The 25,579-nt window shown below is 36.8% G+C and overlaps 2 protein-coding genes across 9 annotated transcripts; one reads left to right on the top strand and one right to left on the bottom strand.

Moving 5' to 3' along the window:
- Positions 1-964: 964 nt before the first annotated feature.
- Positions 965-6,006, top strand: LOC126872394 (secretory carrier-associated membrane protein 5A). 6 transcript variants are annotated; one of them, XR_007691962.1, is made up of 10 exons: positions 966-1,215; positions 1,687-1,956; positions 2,040-2,103; positions 2,186-2,314; positions 2,389-2,545; positions 2,615-2,716; positions 2,794-2,920; positions 3,327-3,526; positions 3,839-3,872; positions 5,643-5,751. XR_007691962.1 is itself a non-coding variant. In XM_050632302.1 (9 exons), exons 1-8 carry the CDS (start codon positions 1,159-1,161, stop codon positions 3,489-3,491), a joined length of 1,071 nt encoding a protein of 356 aa, XP_050488259.1. In that variant the 5' UTR covers positions 966-1,158; the 3' UTR covers positions 3,492-3,526; positions 5,874-6,006. The 6 variants fall into 6 exon arrangements, 5 of the variants coding, with proteins under 5 accessions (XP_050488260.1, XP_050488259.1, XP_050488258.1 ...); XM_050632302.1 differs by lacking the exons at positions 3,839-3,872; positions 5,643-5,751 and adding an exon at positions 5,874-6,006; XM_050632301.1 differs by lacking the exon at positions 3,839-3,872 and having other exon boundaries at positions 5,643-5,789.
- Positions 4,659-7,837, bottom strand: LOC126872388 (DNA helicase MCM9-like). 3 transcript variants are annotated; one of them, XM_050632284.1, is made up of 13 exons: positions 7,591-7,837; positions 7,390-7,531; positions 7,149-7,310; positions 6,946-7,071; positions 6,766-6,872; positions 6,468-6,681; positions 6,297-6,372; positions 6,070-6,227; positions 5,778-5,988; positions 5,609-5,693; positions 5,329-5,538; positions 5,108-5,262; positions 4,659-5,005 (listed from the first exon to the last, which is right to left on the bottom strand). In XM_050632284.1, exons 1-13 carry the CDS (start codon positions 7,683-7,685, stop codon positions 4,953-4,955), a joined length of 1,794 nt encoding a protein of 597 aa, XP_050488241.1. In that variant the 5' UTR covers positions 7,686-7,837; the 3' UTR covers positions 4,659-4,952. The 3 variants fall into 3 exon arrangements, with proteins under 3 accessions (XP_050488241.1, XP_050488240.1, XP_050488242.1); XM_050632283.1 differs by having other exon boundaries at positions 5,609-5,988; XM_050632285.1 differs by lacking the exons at positions 6,070-6,227; positions 6,297-6,372 and having other exon boundaries at positions 5,609-5,988.
- Positions 7,838-25,579: the final 17,742 nt, after the last annotated feature.

The raw sequence follows: 25,579 nt of genomic DNA, 5'->3' as shown, positions 1-25,579 counted from the left end.
CGTTTGATGTAGAGTTTTGGCGTTCCATCTCCTTACAAGTCATATTTTTATTCGCTTTTTGATAATTTTATTCTATATGTACTTTCCGTTTATGCTTACCCTATATGCTTACCTTGTACATTTATCTTATATGCTTCGTTTATATACTTAGATTATATACTTAGCTTATCGACTTACCTTGTATACTTACTTTATATACATAAGCACATCTTACTTTTTTTGTATCACCACGTTGTAAACAGGTGAATGTTTTGTAAAAGTTTTTTTAAATTTTTGTGTTTATGTAGATAGTTACTTTTTATATACTTACCTGTTGGCTTTGTACAAGCCATGTTGTACAGTACATGTTGTACAATTAATAAGTTCAAGAAATTTTTCGAAATCTATTGGTTTTGAGAATATAAATTGAAAAAATGTACTGAAATAATCGGCTTATATAGTTGTTTGGTATAGTTGTTATTATATTGTTGCTGTTATATGGTTGATATTATATAGGTTTTATATATAGTTGCTTGAATAATAATATAGATCATCATATATATATAGATCATTGTACGTTTGCATGAATATAATACCTAGTTAAAACATTTTTTAGTTCATTTTTCTTAAGTAATTTGATGTTATTCAAATTAAATTAAATTTACATTAATTAATATATATGTATATATGTATTTAGATTTCGTTATGAATTACAATATATACTGCTAACACGGTTGTCTTCTCCAATGCCTAAGTTCCTCATATAGCACAGAACTACTCATTCTGTTATGTTAATTTTTTGTTTTAAAGGATTAAAATAAATAACTAGAAATGTTATGCAAATTCAAAGACAAGATGCATATGTATTACACTGAAGAAATTATTCTAATTCTGTGATTGTTATTGGTGTTAAATAATTATGTTACTAACGTCTTGGAAACTAGATATAATGTTTCGAAATGGCGTGTGAATCGTTCATAACATGTGTGCGATAGACGTGGCAGGAGTTGCTTTATCTGTAGTATGCTACATGGCTAAAGTACCGACGATACCATAGGTAACCGCAACGCAATGTTTCATCAAGTATAGACAAGTTTAGATAAGAATATTTTGAGTGTAGTAAAGTCTTATTAATTTTTGACGGTGCATTGAAGAACACTTCAGTGAGCAGTGGCTAAGATGTCCGGCTTTGACGAAAATCCTTTTGGGGAACCGAATATCAATGATCCATTTTCAGTGAGTATTTCATTAGCGGCTAGACCCGAGGCACGTACTATCTTGTTCAATATTGCCTGTAAAACTGTCAAATCGAAATAAACGTGTTTTATCGAATTATTATTATTTTTTGCCAAGACTGTAGGCGAAGACTTTTATTATGTCTTGATATTAGTATCTTAATTATTTGATATTTGTATGCCTTATTTTTTAGTCGTGCTTTATTATGTATGTTAAGTATGATACTAAGATTATCATATATATACTATTATTATTATTTTTTATTGTTTTGTAAATAAAAAATTACTGCTTCAAATTTATTGTGAAAGAGACATGTATGCCATAAAGGAAGTCTTTGAATTGCTGTTGACTCTATATATAGACATCCTCTATAAATACACATTCTTTAAGTGTTAGTATATTTAACTTTCTTTGTGAAGGTTGACTGCGATATAAAAGAAGCAGTTAACAATCAATTACTTTTTTAAATAGGATCCTGCGATAAGAAGGGCTGTATCTTCTACTCCAGCTAATAGGGGTTTAGAAGATTACAATCCTTTCGCGGAACAAGGTTCACAAGGAACTGCACAAGTCAGAGGTGCATCAAATCCTCCCATCTATGGAGGTATTGGAGCTACACAGCAACCAGCTACACTTCAGCCTTCAAATCAGGAACCTCCTGCAACTAATTATGCCCGTACTCCACAGCAAACAGTGAATACATCACTTGGAAGCACATTATCCCCTACTTCAGATGTAAATGTACATGAAGTTTTGTTTTATAATATTTTATAGTGAATTTTAATATCGTGTTAAGTTTGTCTTGAAAAATTATGAAATTTTAGCAAAGATCAGAGCCAGGATGGAAAGCAGGAACAGAAGAAGACATAAGGAATACACCATACTATCGTGAGTCCAAAATATAACAAGTCAATGTTTAATATATTTCCTTTATTATTGTTTAACAATTGAAAATACTTGGTTTTCAAAGCAAAAAGGAACAATTGGCCACCTCTACCTGACAAATGCTGCTGCCAACCTTGCTTCCACCAAGATATCGATGTGGAAATTCATACAGATTTTCAGAAGGTAGTCAGACAACTATACCGTTTATGGATGTGTAAGTTTAATGTATTGCATCTAATTTTAATGAATAAAATAGTATAGTAAATAACAAATAATTTTAAATTACAGTTCACGGCTGTATTTTAATTCTAAACGTTATTGGTGGATTTATTCTACTGTTATGTACCGGAGCATTTTCAACATTTGGTCTTGGGATATTGTATTTAATACTTTTTACTCCATTCTCGTTTTTATGCTGGTTCAGACCAGCATACAAGGCTTTCAAGTATGTAATCGATCATACATCAGTGTCTCAGTATTAGTGTTATTATTCAATATATTTTTCCTCTTTTAGAAACGATAGCTCTTTTAACTTCATGGTATTTTTCTTCGTCTTCTTCTTTCAATTAATCGTCACAGGGATTCAGGCCATAGGCATTCCTGGCTCAGGAACTTGGTAATATTTTAATTCCCAAAGATACAGATTTATTCTAGAGATAATATGTTAATGTTTCAATTATTTTATTATCACAGCGGTATTATACTTGCTATCACGATGTTCGACAACACAGCTAAAGGAATATTCCTTGGCTTTCTACTGCTCCTTATTGCTCTTTGTTTCGTACTTGCTGCATGCGGAGATCTGCTATTATTAACTAAGGTATAGTGTCAAATTTCCTCAGCTTTGAAAAATAATTTTTGCAAATGGAGAACATAGAAGAAAAATATAAGTCCAGTTTTGTTGATTTCTTAATATTTATTTAATATAGTGATTAAACAGCATTTCAAAACATAATAGTTAGGAAAGGAATAAATCTACGATGTTATGATAAATCTACAAATAATATTAATTTAGTTGTTATGCTAGTTTAATTTCACTAATATTGATTTACATAACTGATGTTATAAATGTTTTTTAAATATTCAAGAGAGTACAAAATCAGACGCAAAGCCATTTTTGATATCGAATTGATAACATATCAAAAAAGAAAATCGTCTTTTGTCTTTATCATGTTTTTAACTTACGATCTTTAAATAGTAAAATATCAAAAAAATATGATCTATAGATTCATCGCATATATCGCTCGTCGGATGCGAGCGTTTCGAAGGCACAACAAGAATTCGCCACAACTTTCTTGCGCAATGAACATGTGCAAAATGCGGCAAGTAACGTCGCTGCCACTGCTGTGCGCGCCCAAATGGCTAATGCTGCTAATCAACCACGCTATTAAAGTGATTTCACAACACTCCAGGATTTATTCTTCAGGTACTCTCTGACGTTTTACTACTCAGTAAAATCGTATGTGTAGATCATCTTAATAATGTGCATTACTCGGGACTCAAAATTATAATGTTCCATAGAAGATTCTATTCTTACAGTGAAAACGAGAAAATTATACTACTCATTCATAAAATCATTTTTCTTTTTTTCTTGGTACGTTCGAAGTTTTATTCATGCACGTTTTCTCCGAAAAATGATTGATTCGTATAGTTTATCGAAAGATCTCAAATGAATAATCACAAATTTACTCTTGGCAAGTGTTTAACGATTTATGTATTTCTTTATTCCCCATAACAGTATTTTAAATTGGATTAACACAATTATTATGTGGGTATGTATGTGTATTATTTAAAACATATATGATGTGTATATCCTTTTTGTTTGTATTGATTGAAAATGAGTCATAAAATAATTTATCATCTAGTAAAGAAACGAGCTAATAATAATCATATCACTAATTCTTATATTATTGCTTCTATATACATGAACATATTTACTAGCTTTTGTATTTTAGTGGCACTTTAATCATGACGTTGTAATCATGTGCGGCTTTATATAAATGGAAAGCGTTCGATTGTGTTGAAAATCAAAATAATTTAATTTAACATGAAAATATGTTGTATCCACGAGTATAGATTTCAATTTTTTGTTTTACGGAACGTTAATTTAACTACCGATGGTAGGGGAATATAAGGCATCCATCCTTTTGTCTACCTTTAATAACGTCCTACACATTCCTTAAATCGTGTAATATACATTATATGGCCTTTCTTTAAATTAAGTACTTGTTACTTAGATCCTTAAAATATTCTATAACTTTGTAAAGTTTAAACTATATATACATATAAATATTATATATATAAATATATATAGATAATGGATATTTTGAAAAGAAACCGAATATTACTTTTACATATTGTTTAATTATTTATTAATTATCGATAAATTATTTGTAGAGTATGAAAATTGGTTTATATCGTTGCTGTTACCTAATTGGGTGTAATCTAAATGTCTCAATGAACTGGAAAGTTTATGTCAAGTAAAAAATGTTCAGAAATATAGGAAAAGAGTGGTTGAAGGATCTTTGTTATGTACTGAGACTAATCAAACAAAGATATTGTGCTCTTTAAATATATTTTTACATATATAATACTGTTTAAATTGATTGCAATAATTATTACATACCTTCATTGTATAGCAATGAACAATAAATGACTTCGTTTTGTATAAAAAAAGAAAAGTAAGAAAGAAATGTTATTTAAATTTTATAAATACGCACTGGTACATTTACTTATGTAAGAAGCAAAGAAAAGAAAAGCGATAAATAAAAATTTAGTTTGCTCATAAAAAAGGAGATCTCTTTCACACCAATGATTAGCACAAAAATTTTTCCATTTAACATAATAAATATTTATAATAAATTTTCCAGATTCTGTAAACCAATAGTCTTCAACAATATTTTGCCTAAAATTCCGGAATTATAAATCATCAATTTTGATCCATGATTAGATAAGCTTATCTTTCAATTCGACAAACAAAGTATACATTATAAAAATACAAACGCACCTTTAGATCGATACGTTGCAATTGGATCTATTGGAAATGAATAACTAAGATTGATCTCGTCCGTAGATCCCGTTCCGATTAATTTCGCTACGAATATAGCATCCATAATTTCTATATCCGATCTGTACATTAATCTAGCGTGTCCTTCGGCTAGTCTGAAGAAAATTGTTACGCCGAATGTTTAAAACAAAAAATGCTTTAAATGTCTTGTCTCTTGTTACCTAATAAGACTGTCCAAAAGTCGAACTGTTGTTCTTTCTTCCCTCCTATCTGGATGAGATCTGTGATAAAGATAAGTCGCTCGAAGTACCATTTCCGCTTCTTTTGTTAGTTTCGGTTGTAAAGAATGCACGTAGGCCAAGTATTCTCGCAATGTATCCTCTTTCCATAAGTCTTCGGTATTTAAAAGTTCTATGTGATTTTTCGAGTCTCTGTGAAACATTCACTCGAATTAATGATTTAGTATATAACAAAAGAATCGACTGCATAAATTTTTATTACGTTTGAATAGTGTTCTCTTTCTTTTCGTAAGCAGCCTTCAGAATATGGTCGGACGTCAACCGGTCCCATCCTGCATTTCTATTGTCTTTCAAAAGCAAGATTAAATCGAAACGAGATAAAAGAGGATCACCTAAATTCGTTTCCCATTCTTCATCATCGGTAAACTGACCTCCAACTGGATTAATGGCTGCGATCACTGAACATCTTGAGTTTAACGTGCTAACTAACCCAGCTTTGGCGATTGATATCGTTTGCTGTTCCATAGCCTCGTGAACGGATGTCCTATCTTCTGAACTCATGGTTGTGAACTCATCTACGCAGCAGACTCCTCCATCGGCTAATACTAGGGCTCCAGCTTCTAGATGCCAGCCCTCTGAATCCTGTAACATATACGCGTGTACGAAGAAAATGATATGGATATTAATTGTTAAAAATAGAAGATATAGTGTATATTAACTAACTCTGACAGCAGCTGCTGTGAGACCAGCTGCAGTCGATCCAACACCGGTCGTAAGAACCGATCTTATAGCTAAACGAGATGCTGCACGAAGCAACTGGGATTTGCCAGTTCCAGGGTCACCGACCAAAAGAAGATGAGGTTCTCCTCGTACACGTGTTCCTTGTTTCGTTTAATGTGATTGTATTTTATGTTAAGAAGATAATAAAAACAAAAGTGATGCATAATTACCGCTTTCGTTACACTTTGGCACGCCACCAGCTAAAACTACAGCTAACGCCAATTTTGCAGTATACATGCCATAGAGCTTGAAATAATTTTTGTATAAATGGTGCCATATATATCTATTTTCTATTCTATTATTCTTTTTTTTGTTCATTTACATTGTAAATAAATCGATACCTGTGGACAAATAGATGTGATAATATTGTCTCTACCAAGCAAAGGATTATCGCTATACTTTTCCCAATAACGCTTAAAAACATCTCTCATCTCTTGCGAAGAAGAGGTCTCGGATATCTTGCGTCGTACTACAATGCTATTCGCTAGCATCATAGTTGTTGCTTCTAAACGTTCACCGACCTCTAAGGGACCCCATATTCTTATCACAACACCACTAGGGAAGAAGTGTAGGACATATTATAATTAAAAGGAGTAGTTTTTATTTGTAACATATATAAATGGTAACCAAGTTATTCACCTAATCTCAACATGATCTCCTGGCCTACATCTATCAACTAAATCATCCAGCAAGATAATTCTCAGTTCCTCTGTCAACGATTTATTTGAGTCTATTTTACCCTTTTCCTAATCAAGAGAATTGAAAGTTAATGATATTAACGTGACAAGAGATAACTATAAAATTAAAGTGATAATATACTTGGACTCCTATTTCCTGGTAATCTGAGGAATCGTCTAGCTCAAAACCCGGCAGAGCTGTGAGCTTTGGTGCATGACATGCTTCACAGTCTGTAATATCTTCAAAAGCCTGTCTTTCCCACTCATACTAGAAGTAAATAGCATTTATGTTATCAGCTATCAAATGTTACAAAATGTATATAGTACATTTACTAGTACACTTACTTTAATAAAAGTAACATGTTTACATTTTTTGCAATTCATTCGTTGAACAGTTTTTAATATTGTTGGTTGGGAGATCCTAACAATGATGCCACTTGTTGAAACTAATTGGCCAATTTGTCCTTGGTCCAGTGTGACTGGCACAGCAGTGACTCTAATACGAACCTATTTCCAAATATATTCTTAAAATAATAGTTTAAAAATACAAAAATTTTAATAAAACTAATATAGTGGTCATTATTACCCTTTTTTTAATAATTTGTTCTGGTTTTGCTATTTCTTCTTGTACTGTCACTACCGATTCGTCACAGAATGGTAAGTAATATCTAGGATATCGTAAAATTTTCTGTGCTACATCCGCATTATCCTCGAATAGCGATACGAAGCTGTAAGGAAAGTATCCTTCGTATCATACGAAGAGTAAATGCAATTGTAAAATACCCACTTTATATAGATAGAGTAGTAGCAACTAGGATCTGCGTTATCTAAAATCTCTTCGAGTTCCACTAGGTGATGTTTTAATAAATACTCTTCTAACATTTTAAACTTTTATTTGTGGAATATAGAAATTGAGGTTAGAAACATCATGTTATATTCACGCTACACACGTGCTATTACTGCGCTGCTGACTTCCCGCCGAAACTGTTAGTCACGTGTTCTTCACTCAACACGTGCTTTCATTCTGTTTTTAATGTATATTGTCTCCATACTATTATAGCATAATAAATGCTAATATAATCAGTTAGTGTTTCTCTTAATAATACTATCCATTTAATTAAATAAAGTAGAACCTTCAGTGAAAAGGTGTTACAAGTATATTCCTTTTTAAATATGTAGCGACACATGAGCTAGAGGACTATTCGAGCCACGCTGTTATTTTGCCTCGGAGTACCAATATCGTTAGAATATACATAATGTAATAATAAACCAACTCCAGGCAAAACAATGTCGCCGCTACGTGTAATCGTCTAACAAAGACGAATGGAAATTTACCGGTACCCCCGCGACCAGACAAATAAAGGAACACGATCGTAAAGTGACCAGTTTTTTCAATCTCAGTCTCGAGCGATTTTATTAGCGATCAACACATACAACACAGTTAGTACCAAGCGTCTTAGCGAACATTTTTTTAACGACCAGTATCGAGCAATCTACGGTCGTCTCTGTATTTATAATTATTTTAAAATATATTTGACGGTTTCAATATCGAGTAATCTCGTCATTAAATTACCACACGACCAACCACCCTTTACAAATACAAGATTTTGTTATGAATTTTCAATTCCTAACAAGTATAGGAATATGTCTTAATGTTTCAAAGCAAACAAAATTCTTTATTAAACTTCAATTTTATCTACAATTCCTTTAAATCAAAGGTTTTGTCATTCGTAGCACTTTCGTAGATTATATTTTTTCTAATATAGTATAAGAAATTTAACGTTTAGAAGTGTATAGAATTTTCTATTAGAGTTTAACTTTATCCAAAATTTCCTCAAATTAAAGATTTTGTCCCTTGTGCCATATTTTTTCTGATCATTTAAGTGTAAAATAGTATTAACAATAATTTATATTTTTGATGGAGATTAAATAAGAACGATATCCATCCTGTTCTGTGAGATACAGTATACGAAGCTTGAATTGTTTTGAAAATTACGAAAACCGTGATTCTAGCGTCTAAAATTTTATGTTCATTGAATTCCTTCATCCTTTGCGCCAATTTAATAAAGGAGCCATATCGATTTCTTGTCGTAAAACCGCAATGGCAGTTCAACCATTAATCGATTTTCGCGTCTTCCTACCCATCTCGTAATTCTGTTCCTGTGGTTTCGCGCGGAACCCTGCGGTAAAACTTGTCCCGCAACAGTGAAAACCTTTTCGGTGTCTACCTTTCATCGGGAAACCCTCGACGTTCCATTAATCGCGCGTTTAAAACAGAGGTATAATCTTGTAAATAAAATACGTTCCTATGGAAGTAAAAAGTGTCCTTTCTTTTTTATCGTATCGAGAAGGAACGTACACAATTTTCATTTCCTTTTTAAAACAACTTTGAACCGTTCTTTATTCCTTGTTGAAATGTACGAATTATATTTTCTAGAGATTTTATTTAACTTTGAAGAGAATTGTGAGTAACTTTAATCATGGAAGTTCCGTCCTCTAAACACGAGCTGTTTTATCTGAAACGGAGGTCGTTCGTCCATATTTCAAATAGTAGAGCACATAACGTCTGATATCGATATCATTAGTTACTACTCTCTTTACGACCTCTTTCTAAGTTATAAATTACTCGTTGAATTCAGTCGCCGAGGATAGTAATCGATGCAATTAGAGTAGCTGTATGCGTAACAAATATACGTCTGTACACGTTCCTGCGTATAATTAACCAGTGCACGATCAAAATTTGCCTCGTCTAGAAATAGAATAACTCTCCGCGAATCTTCGAATTATCCCTTGCTATAGTTGAATATTCGCCTGTACTCACACGTTTCAAACTTACCGTTTGTTGGTACTATTGGTACTATTTAAAAAATATATCTCGGAATTTTTATTATACCGCGTTTTGAAGATAGAAGAGATGGGGTTACAAAAATATTTCGACATCAAAATTAAAATAAATAAGATGCGTTGAAAATAATTTGAATCTAGTAGTTGTTTTAAGGAAACGAGATACGCTATGTTCGTCTTTTGAAGGATTTCGCGCAGATTGTAATTCCTAATGTCATTTGATTAAAGGGCTGTCATTCCGTTTGAACGTGTTGCGTGTCAGTTTTCTTATGTATATGTGGATGTCAGAGGTGTCAAGTTCTAGGCGGAGTTTCAAGATAGGATATCCTTTGGGAACGTTGAGGATTATTCTCAAGTAGCGGTCTTGCACTGTTTGAATTTTGATCAAACGGGATTTGGTTTTTGGTTTGCATGAAAAATTGATTGAGTTGCGATCTACGCAATATATCCCAGCATCAAAGACCTAGATTGGCCATGCACTTCTCTTTCGCACATTCTAATTTCTAAAATTCGAAACTCAATTCTTCGCTATAAACTATGTCACCAAATTCCATTTTTCACATGTTTCTTAGTAAACTAGAATTAATATTTCTTCCTAGATGCGTACGGTTTAGTTATACTTGCGAATTTTTCCGGTGAAAATATTGCGAAACGTAAAATTTCCCTTGTCAATATTTCGGACAAGTGTAAATTGTGGACGACAGGATCGTGTGTGTACACCGCATTTCCTGCGGGTGCGATTCTATGTAAGTTGTCACCGGCAGGCAACCGTGGAAGGTTTCCAGGTGAAATTACTGCAAGTTGTGTGTTTGGTAGTGGCGACAGGAACATGCTACTGAAATTCGTCATATCGGTGTACTTTAATTTTTCCATAAGTAACAATCACGATATGCACGTACACTCCGACTTATAAATGTTAAGATATTTACTGGTCTATAAAATGAATTAATGGAAACTACCATTAAAATGATTAGTCGTTCAGAGTTTTGTATTCATGCAAAATAAAAGCCTCGGATATAAGCATTAAATTATATTATATTAAATTAAATTAATTTTGATTAAATTAAAATTTTAATAATGCGAATGATAAAACTGATCAAAATGTTGCATATATTAAATAGAGGCATTATATTTTATTATACATAATTGATAACGCTTTTATTAGGTATTACATTGAATCTATATGAGTTTCTTTAAAGTTTCGAACGAGATAATAACTTCTAAAGATTTTTAATAGTTTTTTAATAATTTTTCAGGTTTATTTCATATCCAGCAAGTGTCTTAATACTTGTGAATGGGACACGTATATCGTGATAAAATGCGAATTACGATCGAGGTACTTAAACAAAAGAAATACGTTTCAACGAGTAAAGTGGAGAACAGTTTTATACATTGACACGCAATGTTTATGATTTTACAGGATGCAGTAGTTAGAGTGAAGCTACGAGCATCGTGCGCTTTATGAAATTTCTGTCGCCCCTTTAACAAGTACGTTTTACTATTTAAACGCAATGAACGTACGCCGAATGAGCTGCTAATTATTCAAAAACCTCTGAAATTCGAACCAGCCGGGACATGTGAATTCATAATTGTGTGCATAACTTCAGAAATAAACGGTACAGCACGTTTTGCGTCGCGGGGAATGATTTAAAGAGGAAGCACGTTCCTCGTCGAGCCTGATCTTTAATCAGTAAAATTTCATTTAATTTATTCAAGAGTCACCGTTTCATTCGCGACAGGCCTTCCGTTAAATCGGCAAAGGACGTATAACGTAGATGAAGAATCATTTTCAAAGGTGTTTGAACAACAACGGCTAATGTCCGAGTGCAATATAATTATATTTCTCTAGCGAGGAAAGGACAAATCAAATATTCCAATTATAAACATCATATACGTTTAATCGCAATTTTTTCTTGATTCTCTAATCCGCTGGTTCATCTAGCTTTTTTTAGTAATTTCGTGAGCACACTATCGGAGGGTAAAAGGTATTTTCTGAGAAGAGCGTAAGAGGAGGCAAGAAAGGGGATCGTCTAAGAGACAACATCCGAGAAAAAGAGAACGTCGAAGAGAAGCTGAGAGGGGTTGGTGCCATCTTGTCCAGCAAGAATTCCACGTCGTATAAGGTCCTACGGTTTAATAATACATCCCAGGACCGTTAATCACCCTCGTGAAATATAATTTAATACCTGAGCGAACGAGTGCCGACCACTAAAAATGACGAACGGCCAGGAAACACGCGGCTAACTCACCAGCCAGCCCCTTCAGCGCTCTGCTATAATCACCCCTTGCTGGTGGACGTGCAATAACGATAAAGGGTTGGGTAGTCCTGAACGAGTCTTTTGGTGTGACCGCTCGTGAAAGGCATATACTAGTTGGCTGTGCATTACGTTCGTCCAATGCCACCGTACTCAATAGCCCCAATTCGCAGGATTCCTTCACATTGGTATAAAGGCCCTCCCACACCACTTTTGACTTTTCAACCTCTTTTTTATCCTCTTCTTCCTTCTCTCTCTCCGCCTTCGTTCGTTTTTCACTATTAACGCCTTTTGCCCTAGGTAATACACGAGCTTCATGCATCGTATCGATAGCGTTGATCTAGCTAGTTGGATCGTCGAAGTCACTCGGTGGAAAGATCGTTCTCTCTTCCTTTTTTCTTTTATTAGTCAGAGATCGTATTGACGGTCCTGGTCGTTCCTTCTGGTTCCTCTTTCTTTCTCTTTCGAACAACCCTTGTCTAGCCGAGTGACGGCCAACGAAATCGGGTTAATGTCCACGACAATGACCACGATTTCGTCCAATGAAAGCGTTCACGGGCGATCTTCCTTCCGGAGCGGAGGCGCGCTTTTTATCGGCACCGACTGGCCGAACTGGCGAACTAGCAATTGCGGAGGGGTGGTTTCCAGGCTGTAATGGACTTCCATGTACAAGGTGTTCACCACCGTTCCGGAACTCTCGTTACAATCCTTTTAACGAGATCTTTTTACCGGCTCGACCGAGTCGTTTGTTATAGTACATACACTGGAGAGGGTCATCGCGTCATTTCATGTTGCTTTTTTTAGTTTTATGTAGCTACTCAGGAATCTAGTCCTCCATGAGCATTTAACTTTTATACTATTGTACTGTAGATACATGGAAATGAAACTAAAGAAACTAAGAGTATGAGCAAACAAACTGAAGTTGCAAGGGTACAAATAATTTTTAAAATTCTGTTGTTGTTTAATTGCCTGACTAATTCATTACTAGTGTTAATTTTAAATAAGAAAGTTTCTATCCTTGTTTTTACCAGTTTTCTCATCGTCGAGTTGTTCATTAATTGATTTTCCAAAAATAGATCGTTTCGTTAATTGATATTATGACAATCGAGATTATACGATGCTTAATCATGTTTCTATCTGAATGAATGTCAATAATAATTTTGCCAAAGTTTATGCATGTTTTTAATAATTGAAAAAGCAAAGAATCTTCGTAACTCTAGTGTCTATTCATTTATTATCGACGATGTATAGCGTTTGCGAAAAATTATGTCATTTTTTGTAGCATTCAAGTATCATTACCTAATTCTTTTACGTCTGACATAATGAACCGTTCACAAAGAGGGTGGTAAGTTACATGAGTCGTTCTAGTTTATCATAATGGCTATAAATAAAGGCATTAAGTATGGCCATGAACGAACTACTCGATCGTGTAGACTTCCCTTCTTCCAGACCTCCCCAGTTTCTACATAAATTGCCGAAATATCTACACGAGCTGTCGAACGTGAGCCACAGCATAGCAGGGGTTCTTTAGACGGGGTAATAAAGATATAAGACAGCGTTTTATAGGCTGACATCGTAGTTGGGTTCGAAAGCGCTTGGCAGATGCCATTAGCGATAGTTACGAATAATGCTTGAACAAATACAACATCATATCCAATACATTGTTTCTCTCATTTTCTCGAATAAATCCTAATTTTGAATTATTTATTTTCAGCCTCTTTTCTCCTAATAACATCTAATATCGAATATCGAAATCATTAAGCGTACGATAGAAAATTCCTCATGATAGAAAGTTCTACAAGTTGTTTTCTACGCTCGACTTCCGTTTAGAATTTAGGACAACTCCCCAGAAACCATAGGCTGGTGTTTTCGAAGAAAGATACCCGGGACGGTTCATAAATCATTATTTGATTTCGTAACAATGACATTATCCCGGTTGATTTTGCTCCACGCGAGGAATGCTCGTTTTTTTTCCCTCTTAACCATTTCTCAATTTACGAGAGCAAACCGTTGTTAGCGCAACATTCACCCAGGAGAGGAGAGGTTGATTTATGCGTGGTTCAAACAAGCCACTAACCTTCGTATGTTCGCGGTCAAAGCGACTTAATACGAGTCGATGAAATATTTATACGCGGGGGCATCCTTATTTGGTTTTTCTTCCAGCGAAGAACCATGCTTCTCGCAATCAAATTTTGATGAGCTATTAACAGGAGAGATTCATAGAGGAGACTATACACATCGAAGACAATCATGGTAGAGAGACTCGTAACGAAGGTTTATGAAAAAGGTATGCTAAACGCGATCGTATCTTCGTTATGGGAAAGAAGGACACGCGATGACCACGTAACGTATGTATATCGTTATCCATGGAAGATGTAAATTCAGTAGGAGAACTTCATTTTCATCCATCTTGCTTTGTCCCTGTCACGCTGAACGTAGATTCTAGCCGCTGGTATGAAAAATAGACGTTCACCTTTAACGGTACATAATGCTTCGAAACGATGAACAATATTTCCTGCTACGCGGCATCGTTAGAATGAGAATAAATTTCCATTTTGAGCACGCAGACGACACAGTATATTAAACTGCTCCCTTCTAAATTTCCCGCCCAAGACTCGGCGCGATATATTTCAGACTGAAACCCTCTTAAAGAGATCCCTCTGAACTCCCTGTTGTACATTTGTCGCCTGGTATAATAATTCAATTGGCTGTCTTTCGTTATTAATGCATCTATCGATTCTCCTTCCTTTCTTTAGAATTTTTACGACAGTCGTCTGTCAATTAGCCTGTCAATTTTCGAACACTTTTCAAATGGACCGGGATATTACTCTGGTGAAAGATAGTAAGTGGAGATGGTTGTTGAGCAATCAATTTGTGGCAATCAATTTGTAGAAAATTGCTTTTATTGCTCACTATGTTCTCTATGTTTTATTTAAAGACAGGAAAATGTTATTCACTTTTTTCGGCAGATATATATATCTCTGTTGAATTAGAATGAGAAATTGTTACAACTGGTAATATATTGCACGCGTCATATAATTCGGCCCGATCTACTCCACTTTTTGTATATTTCTTAATTTCATTGCATAGGTATACAATTGCTTCCATGAGTTCATTCAGCGCAAGAAGATAAGCATAAATACAATAGATTTTAAGGTAAATTCAAGATATAATCTCTATTAAAATCAATTTCCAATCGGTTGGAAATAAAATCGTGCAGAATAGGTGTTACAGAGAATACTGTGTGAAATTCAAATGCAATATTATTTTTCAGATAAAAAGAAAAAAGAGTGTTTTATACTATTTTACGGTTATTGCCTTTTTCCAGAATTTAACATCGTGCTCTTTTTACAATCTCGAATAAACTATCGCTATAACTTCCATAATAGATCTAATTACGAAATTCTGTCCCCGCTCATATATCTTGCCCCTGTCTAAGTGAAACGATCGTAAAAAAATGATGTCCACAATTCATGGCCGTAAGACAGATCTCTTATCTCTTTCGCCCTCCAACGAATCCTCTATTCGCGATGTTTCGCGTCAGCTGAAAAATCTAGGCCGATTGGTGCTCGCTGAAACCGTATATAATGTCAGGTTGGCGGTCGTTTAAAAATTGAACAAGCCAGCTATCGAAGCAGGGTTGCACCCCATAAATTATCCGCAGGGGGTCGAGCGATTCTTCTCGCGAGGACGATGACTCCGGGCAACCAAAGTCGCCTGGGATCATGAGTTATGGCTGTACAGTGACTCTGCAACACGTTGTTGATCGGCGTTCGCTTTGTCACATCGCTTTTAAGCCGACCGGCCTTCTATCTCGCGGCGTTTCCTTGACATTTATATTTCTGACATCGCGGTAGAGATATATAACCACGAGCCGAGATTTCAAACTGAACATCCTAACAGAGGAGGGTGATCGTTAAACGGATCGATACCTCGTTACGTAATGAGCAATTCTTTGTTCGTCCTCGACGACGCAATTGAAAACGGTGTTTCATTGTTAAGGAGACAAGAGAAAGGGAGAGTTTCAACGTTCGATCCTTTTCTCTCGAGATCTCATCTTTCCTTCTTCTCTTATAGTTTCTTTCTCCCTTCCGGACGTATACGTCGAGAGGATCCCGTGTTTGAATGTAACCTCCGAGTGGGAGGATCGTTATGTTCTTATCCGGTGATTCGATGAACAAGAGAGGGGAGAGAAGGGAATAATAGCGATTGGGAGGCGGCTTTTTCCAATCGAACGATCCTCGCGAGATTAACGCCGGCCGTAAATGCGGTATTACGCTTAAAACGACGCAACGATCATCGTGATGAAGTTTGTCGATGCTCGATAACAATCCAATCTATGTAATTTGCCGATTCGCGCGACAAAGAGCATCTGCGATTGCGGCGTCGAAATTTGTATGGATGTCCAACGAGGCAACGAAATACGGCGTAATAATTTATTATGTTTCGTACGTATTGATAATATTTCGTTTCCGGCGGAAACGCGGATAAATAACAATGCGGAAACTTTACTTCCGTTCTAAAAATTTCCATATTTCGTAAATACGGCTGTTTAATTTCTCATTTCCTCTTTATTAGTTAGGGTGAATTTATATTAAGCAACTTTTACAAACCGATCTTTTTTATTAAATAATTTATCTACTAATAATGTTAATAAAGCAACAAGTTATGAATTACAGGTAACACACGTCGATTTCATAGTTCCAACATTTTTTTGTCGAATAAGATAAATCGATGATTCCACCGTTAACGTCTACAATCTCGACGAACACTAGCCATACTAACTGCGAAGCCCAAAATATAATTTCTAATTTATTCCAAACAATTTCCACATGATTTATCTCTCCCTAACTACATACCTAAACCGTCCAATCATCGTGCCGATGCTAATTGTTTCTTTCGTAGAATGCAGGCGTGTAAGGGTCATTCGATCACGCACTTGATGATCTATAACGGTGTAAATCCCGTTTAGTGAGATACAGGTGGCTATCCTATACACCGGATATAGAGCCTGATGAATAGCCAAGCACAATCTTGCGGTGTACAGTGGCTTAGACGGCAAACATACTGATACGGCATTGGAACCGCTTGGGAAAGCGAGCTTCCAGCTTGCATTCGTCTTTGGATCGTTATATTCAAGAAACATGAAATTCCTCTGAGACAAATGGCGGACGATAACGTAAAACTGTGTGATGAAATGCGAAAGGTGGATATTGGATATTACAGGTAAATTATAACTGCATTCTCAAACAGTTTTCTTATGGCGAGAGAAAAAATATACCATACGCAATATTGTCTATGTTGTACACATTGCACATTGGAAAAATCGATGAGCTCATCGGGAATTTTGCTGTGGAAAAATATATTTCGAAACAAGATTAGCAAACTTGGATTCGTTTCATCGTAGTCGGTCGATCGAGGAGAAATCGTATAGTTTCTGACAGATACATGCAAAGAGGTGTGGCATGCATGTCACTAAAGAGACGTAGATCATTGGATAATGATGGGATGTTCCATCTCGTTCCATTCTATTCGGTTGTAATCCCATCCTCCCTAACACAACAATCATCATGTCGTCGTGGTACGGATCACTTAGGGATCATTAGCTTTATGGCGCTTCCGTATGGCCCGCCGCTTGCGTGCAAGTGGATATTGTTCGAAAGTTGTACCACGATGCATTCGGCTAAACCTATTCATTCTTTTTCTCTTGTATCTATCGAATAAAGAAAAGGAAGGAAAATGTAATGGACGTCATAAAAGTTCCTTCAATATAGCGCTGCTACGCAATTACGAAACGGAGATTTCACGAAGAAATTCTAACGACTACTACCTGTAATCCTAGTTACGTCCGGACCACCTATCACGAAATTTCAAAATACGATCTACCTTTCGAGTCCCTAGAGGAAACTCATATATTCGACTTAAACGTGAAACATCAATTACAATAGTGACATGTTGACCATCGGTTCTTGGAATTACTTTCGTGAAATGAATCTCCGCTCCCTCTTGTATAACACAATACCATAATTTACTGGAATTGACAAATTACAAATTATAGATTGCACAGACAGTATGATTATACAGACAATATAGATTTTACAATTTTATGTTAATTCTCCAGCATTCTTTGGATCATTATCGAACCAATTATGCTTTTTTATCATTGAGCAATTATTTACGTTCGAAGAAAAGTTACCTCTGAAACGTTAAATGTCTCTTTGCTTGATGAAACAACAGTAAGATTGAAACATACAAATTCGAGAATTGTAGATAACAACCAAATAATCAGACGATTTATAACTTACATATTTGTGTTAAATCTACATAACTAAAGTAATATTACCAGTTCCTTACAAAACATCGCGAATTGATCACCTGTCATATCTTCAAATCTACGTAATGAAGTTCCAAAATATTCCACATCCAGATGTATATACAAAAGATTTCTACGATAAGTAAAACTCTAAATACTCTCGCGAGCCATTGTACCTTTCTCTACAACAGTCCACATAAGATTATAATCCATGACCATGACAGTAAGTCAAGCACTACCGTACCATGATTCACCAAATCAACGATTTCCACCATATGTTTCACTCGATCAACGATACCGCTATAAAATGGCTAGCCCGTGGGTGGTCCCGGATGTACTCGCGAAATGCACACAGCTTTCAAAATTTCCTGGCTGTGAGTTCTCCTTTTAACGATCATCGCTCCAAGGCTTCTTCTGATTAATCCAGATGCCACGCGATACCCTTGAACACGTATTCCTCCGTCGACAGTGGTGTGTCAAACACACACGTTCGTCTATGTAATGACAAACCGCACACCACGTCGCGGATGAATATCGCGGATATAATGTTACTGTATTTCATTACCAGAGTACACCGGATGCGCTATGCTGGTTCGTTCCCGTGTATCCTGCATCAGTTCGTCAGGCGGCTATGTGTATGTGCGTGCGGGCGCGCGAGCCCGCACGCTTGTGAACCACCAGCGACTCGCCCCCGTTGTATATCCTCCTTTATGCGGCCCGGTTTCGGCTTCCGGCCGTGCCATTCAGGAATATCACCTTACGCGCTTCCTCGTGATTCAGCCGACTCTCGAAACACGCTGTAATCAAAGGATTACACCGGCGGGCACCGGCGTCGTTGTGTCTCTAAGTCAGCCTCTGTTTAACACGACCACCCTGGACGTTGTAATCAGCATCGCGCATTTCTCGTGGGCTCACACCTAGGACCACTGGGTCCTCCGGTTAAGCCCATTAACCCTTTAACCCAGCGATTTTCGGTCCAGTTGTTCCTGGATTTCCTGAGGAAATGTCGAATTTCAACCGTGTCGCGTACGCTGTCATTGCCACGCTACCAGTCGCCGATGACCGGGGTCGTGGGAAGCTTTGTAGACGACTTCATAGACGTTGAAGGGAGGAATAGGCGAGAAGATCGACGCTATACGCCACTGAAGAAAAGTTTGGAATCACTATGTGTCGTATGGAATGCGCGATTTTGAAAGAAACCGTCGTCTTAGGATTGGAATTTCTTTGGAAAGCCATGAATTTTAAAAGAAAGTCATATTTGTATCCTGTTATCTTTGAAACACTGGAGTCACTACGTATTCCATAGAAATTACGAATTTCTTAAAACAGCTACATTTGTATCTTGTCACCTTGGAGAACATCTTCGTCGAGAGTCTATCGAAGCGAAAGAACTGTCATGAAGATGAATCATCTATCCGCAGAGATAATCCCGTTCGTCGAAAGATTATCAGCTCGTACAATTTTTTGGATACCGGAAATTGTGACAAATTGCAGTTTCTATAACGATGGACGAAAAATATATATGGCTACATGGTCGGTGGAATATTGTTGTATCGAGATTCGCCAAATTTCGTGCCGGTACCGTGCACCCGTACTAATTATATCGTGATAACGAGTCTAATTTGGAGCCACGCGAGACCGTTTCGCACTTGTGCGCTTATAAAGAGAATAGGATTATAAATAGAAGCAGAGGAGACGCCGAGAGGAAAGAGACAGAGAGAAAGAGAGATAAACTAGGAACCGCAGGGAGAGCAGTTGAAGTTCTCCTCGCGTTCTACATCTCTTCTCCATTATTATACCGACGACCTGCAAATTGTAGAAGCTTTCAAGTGTCTCCCACCATTACGTGATTAACGCACGGACTGGCATACGTGATATTATCTGCGTGAAGGCTCGCGAATAGAATTCGTCAAGACGAGTGTTCCACATGGCAGACATAATAGTCCCTCTGTTCCGTGTTTCGTCTTTCATTTTCGTCTTATCGGGACATGGATCGACCTGCGGGTTCAACCCTCTCTGTTTACTACCGGCTATTTTCTATGTTCGTGAAATTTTCCCGACATCGTCGAGGATTTTATTACCCTGATTTAGTTCAGTTAATTGTGATTCAATTTAATCGAGAGAGAAATTAAGAGAGACAGACATACAGAGACAGCGACAGAGAACAATTTACACCACAAAATAGCCTGTGAGCATTTATTAAATTATAAACGGAGCTATTAACGCGGCAACTTGATCGTACGTTGCGTTTTAATTGCTCAGATGGTTCTTTGTGCTCGTCCAGACAACGGCGGCGGTGAGAATTATTTACTTTCTCCTCTACCAAATTCTGTGAGGTACCTAATTATTTACACACCCTGTCTGTCGGTCACCTAATTATACAGCCAATTATTTCCAGACAGCAGACTTAATTACAGGGTCCGTGGCGGCTGCAATTTTTAGGTTGGCTGCGTAACTAACTTGGACGGAATTAATTGAATTTAATTTGACGGACGTCGAACACGCGGACAACATCGAAGCTGATTGAATTCTTATCTGGTTTCTCTGTCTTTCGTAGCTACCCCCGTTCGTAACTTTGACAAGAACACAATTTTTTCCGGGTTTGGAAATAAAAAAAGACAAAAAAAAAAAAAGAAAAAAAATAGGAGAATTCAAAACGCGTCGTGTACCGGCTTCCGCCAATATCCATGGATTACTTCTGCAACGAGATAAATTTCAGATCGACACGAGCCTGTGTTCCCGCCGGTCACTGTACATTTTATGTGTGCGGCGTCGATTCGGTGTCGTCCGTGTTCGTTTGCAACCGTAATCCATCGGCTGCCCGGTGAAAAGTGCATTTAATTCAATTTCGAGTGCGAAGGATTATTGCGCCCGGGAAAATATAGAAGTTGTACTCTGATGAAAATTTCAATAGTTCCATAATGAGTTCCGAGCCGTTGATAATTAATCCGGCAAACTTATATTTCACGGCCGAGTTAATATCCGGCCACGCAAATTAGGACTTTAATCAAATCTTGGGGGATCGTTTCGATGGGAGCCGGTCTAACGTACAAAAATGCCAATTAAATTCAACGGAATATCGTTAAATCCAGCTAATCATCTCCCGCCGGAGCCCACAGTTTCAAACATTCTTTTACGACCGCTCATTTGCTTCGCCAATTACGCTACTTCATCCTACGAATTTTACAATTTCAACTTCCCGACTCCGATTATAAACTTCGATTACACGTTTCTACGTTCTTCCATTTCAATATCTTCAATTTTATATTTCACTATTTTGGTTATCTATACAGTATCTTTTCTCGATTCTTAAACGTTTGAAGTTTAGAATACGAGGTCGATTGCAAAAGCTTATTTTTTTCATTGCAAGCGTCGATAGTTCGCCGGATTTTCTGATGAACTGGCCAAGCATTCGATATGATCTAAGAAAGGAAAAGTTTCCTCCTTCGATGCTGCGTACCAAACGGTGCCACCGGCAATCTTTGTCGCTCGTTAATGTTGTCGTAACCAACGAAACTTCCTGTTAGGGTAGTCTACTGAAATCAATCGTTGTTTTTCCGCGCTGAAACTTGCGCTTAACTCGTCGACCAGATCTGGCCAACCGTCGTTTCCGGTATTATTCTATAGTTGGAGAAAGACAGAGGAAAACTCCTTTCTTATGAGAATTTCAATACTCGGTATTAGTCGTTGGTTTCATTTGGCTGGCGGAAAATCATTTGGTAAAATTATATTCTTAATGCATTAAGAGTATATAATATTAAAATACATAAGGGTCGATGTAGACGAATCAATGGAACATTACTGTATCATTGAAGCTCTATATCGTTGCGCGCAGCTCTATGTTTCGTAGCTCTCTATTTCTGTTGACCCAATGGACATAAGAGTGCAATTTCGCTATTGGAAATATAAAGTTGTCGAATCACACAGCGTCATTGCTGTATAACTTCTACGTCGTTTATATCCAGCATGATCCTATATTGCCATGCAATGAATAATTAATCGTGTGTTGTTCCGCAGTTTTGTCACGCTAATGTTCACGCCACGTACGCAGAAGATACGAGATAAAAAAATCCATTTAGTTGTAATAATTGCATTATTGTAAATGCCATAATAATTATATTGTAACCGTATAATGTACAGTATAATGAACGATAAAAACTATGCATAACACATATATTATAAAGATACAGCTTACCTTATTTTCCGTATGTTTTACTTAATAAACGCGTGATTTCACCAATGATGAAATATTCATCAACTGACTCTCATCATTGGAAAATAATCCGACATCGAAATCGTACTGAATGGACAGATGGATGGGCAGGCACTGAGGTACGAATTCGCTTGGGAAACGCGTGTCGGTTAATGGTGTCACGCAAAAGAATCGAACGAATGAAAATTGCGCGGTGAATGCGCTGGTTACGATTTAACGATGCCACTTTCAGACTCGAATTCCTGGCAAGCTTGCTCGTTACGTTCTGCGAAGTCCGTTTCCGGATCGTTCAGGAAAATATTCGAACGAGTACGGGTAAAGGTTGTTTCCTTTTCAAGATTAAATTGCCTTCGTCGATGCTGTACGTACAACAATCGGATATTAGAAAACGATGTTGCTCCGTATAATAGAGAGTAACGCGGTTCACGGTTTTAGAAACGATGGTAACGATTTTCGATAACGTATCTATCACCTTCGTTGATCTATTTTTATTAGGTTGTTCAGGCAATTCGAAACGAAATTAAAGAAACGTTTGAAGTCAGTGTGTTTTTATACAAAGGTAGTTTTCGGTCTTCTAGCCAAAGAAGTCTCAGGGCAGTTGTTATGAAATTGCGAATGTCTATGCAAATCGATACTTTTATGAACACAATGAAATAAATGACATTTAAGTAGAGTATACTTAAATTTCTCATGAACGTATAAACATCTACAGTCTAGTTATTATATCTGCTGTAAAACTGAAAAAAGTTAAGTAATTCTTAAGAGATACGAAGAAATATCGTTTAACTTAATACTTTATATAGAAGGCACTTAACGTGTAAGAGTATTCAAATTTATACTATAAAGCGCGTATAATTTAAAGTTTTTCTAAAGGGACTGCATTAAGATAAAACCTTGTCCTTATATAACTTCATGAATTACAATCCTATTTCTTCATAACGAATCACCTCATGCTTGTACATGTTACTCGGCCGTATTCTGCATATACGTTTTTATCACGTGTCTGACACAAACTTTGAATTATTTTCTGTATTATCATTATATCACCCAGTACCAGACAGCTGGGTTAAAACCAAGAAATCGTGAAAAAAGCAGAGTGTTGAATCGTTTCTATCGCTGTTATCTTTCTTCGACGATCCAAAGCGATAAATACACGTTATCGATATTATTTTGCAATCGCACTGTCTCTACGATACCGTCCATCGATCTCACTCTCCTATTTCTCTCTTCTACCTCCTTTCTCACCCTCATTGTCATCGGTGGGCAAAGAATTTGTGTCCCACGGGTCGTGGAGGGATGGCACCATTTCTATTCATCTCGAAAAATAAAGGCGTGCCCGATCGCGAGCCCCGATAACCATGAATATTTTATCTGCATAATATCTCGCCACGCTCCACCCCGCACGTTCACACGTATGCCGGCACACGTGTCCCGTCTTCGTCCTCCGCCTGCACGTTCTTTCTTCGACCATCCAGGCATCCAGGCAACGTGGAACTTGCCTGGTATCGTGTCCGGACCGTGGTGCCCAACGTGGATCAGTCTGTCTGCGGTTCTGATCGTACGTGTGGAATGCAAACGGATGTGAAATGTGAATAGAACACAGGGATTCAAGGTGGTGTACACGCCAGCGAGCAAAGCTCTCGCTCAGAACAGGGCAGAGGATCTCGTCGCGTGTAATTTTCAAGCGAACAACGCTTGGAAAGAACGTAGAAAAGAATGGAAGATGACGTTCCGATCACCGCGAAATCGATCGCGCTTTCTGCCACGCGTTCCTGATTTTCGCACGGGGTTCGAATTCTGTTGTCCGATGGGATTCGTTTGCTTTTCTTTCTAAAGAATGTGGGAATATATACAGGGTATTGTGGTTAATTGTGCTTGATTCTTCTTAGAAACTAATTGTTAGAATGTGTTTAATAATTCATTTTGGGGTATTTATGGGGAATTTAAATATAGAACTTTGTAGAACATGTATAACATGCAAAGTATATGAATCACTTTACATAATTGACCAAGTTCATAAAAAATCATTTTTTAGATAAAAGAAACCTCAAATTCGCATTAGTCTGTAATTAGTAGCTGCCATAAATAACTGTATAGAATATACATTAAAATGAAACCGATAAAATTTATGTATCTTCCCTGAATTAGGTTTCATTCCGTTGATCTATAAACTAAGCTGACGAGTCCCAAAATAAATTCCTGACCATCTATCTTTATTTCGACGTCGTGTGGTTGATTCTGGTGTTTTAATAGAAATCCATAAATATTGTAATAGGTTGCATTTAGGTTTTCACTCAAAGTAAGATGTTTAAAGTCGAGGTTCGATGTCACCTACTTGTAAAACACTTTCTGGACCACTTTCAACTTCCTAAGAGTATTCTCGCTAACATCTTCTTCCGTACTCGTGCACAAGAGACAGGTAATTCGTTAGGAATCCCAAATTGAAAGCACGCGGCTTGTTTTATGTCGTACCGGAGGAACAAACATTGCTCCGGCTCACGACTGTATTTCGGGAGGTTTTGTGCAGTCCGCGCGCGACTGGCAGCTGCGTGGGCGTTCTATAAATGGGTTCTATGTCAATCCGGAGCTTAATTTAATGTTTGCACCATGAACACCAACATTTCCATACTTTTAATCTATTCAGTTTCCCTGTCAGTATTTCCATACAATTTTTTCTTTCCAATTCAACTCTTAATTGGTATCACTGGGTCCATTGCGAACTATAACAATTTAGGGTTAGATCACTTAATTTTTGAATCTTTCATTTAACATAATTTCATTGCCAATCTCTCACACGGAGAATATAAAATACAAATTGAAATTATACTCTAAATTTCAATAATTCAACATAAATTATTATAATTATCTATAACTCAATGATACTTTTTATGGGTTAATCTCCTGTATTCAAAGTCGAAAGGTTTCGTCAACTTCCTCCATTGAAGAGATCGTTTCCCTGGGGCAGCACTAAAAGAGCGAGCAAAAAACCGCGTCGAAAGGAGCGGATTGCTTTCACGAACGACACCGACACGCTTAATGCCCAATAAACGAGTCCAGATGATCAGCATACGGCTTCCTCCACACCGTAGTACCCACAGAGACACTCCCACACCATAGATCTCGGGGTCTCGAGTGGTTGATCCACGATCCA

Source organism: Bombus huntii, chromosome 13 (assembly GCF_024542735.1).
Source record: "Bombus huntii isolate Logan2020A chromosome 13, iyBomHunt1.1, whole genome shotgun sequence".
Taxonomy (NCBI): Eukaryota; Metazoa; Arthropoda; class Insecta; order Hymenoptera; family Apidae; genus Bombus; species Bombus huntii.
This window is presented reverse-complemented; position numbering and strand designations above follow the sequence as displayed.

Coding starts and splice junctions, on each gene's coding strand:
- LOC126872388 (XM_050632283.1), bottom strand. CDS start 7,685: ATGTTAGAAGAGTATTTATTAAAACATCACCTAGTGGAACTCGAAGAG. Junction 6,873..6,945: donor ACCAGGAAATAGGAGTCCAA/GTATATTATCAC, acceptor TCTCTTGATTAG/GAAAAGGGTAAAATAGACTC. Junction 6,373..6,467: donor TCACATCTATTTGTCCACAG/GTATCGATTTAT, acceptor AATTATTTCAAG/CTCTATGGCATGTATACTGC.
- LOC126872394 (XM_050632302.1), top strand. CDS start 1,159: ATGTCCGGCTTTGACGAAAATCCTTTTGGGGAACCGAATATCAATGAT. Junction 1,216..1,686: donor ATATCAATGATCCATTTTCA/GTGAGTATTTCA, acceptor TTTTTTAAATAG/GATCCTGCGATAAGAAGGGC. Junction 2,315..2,388: donor ACTATACCGTTTATGGATGT/GTAAGTTTAATG, acceptor TTTAAATTACAG/TTCACGGCTGTATTTTAATT.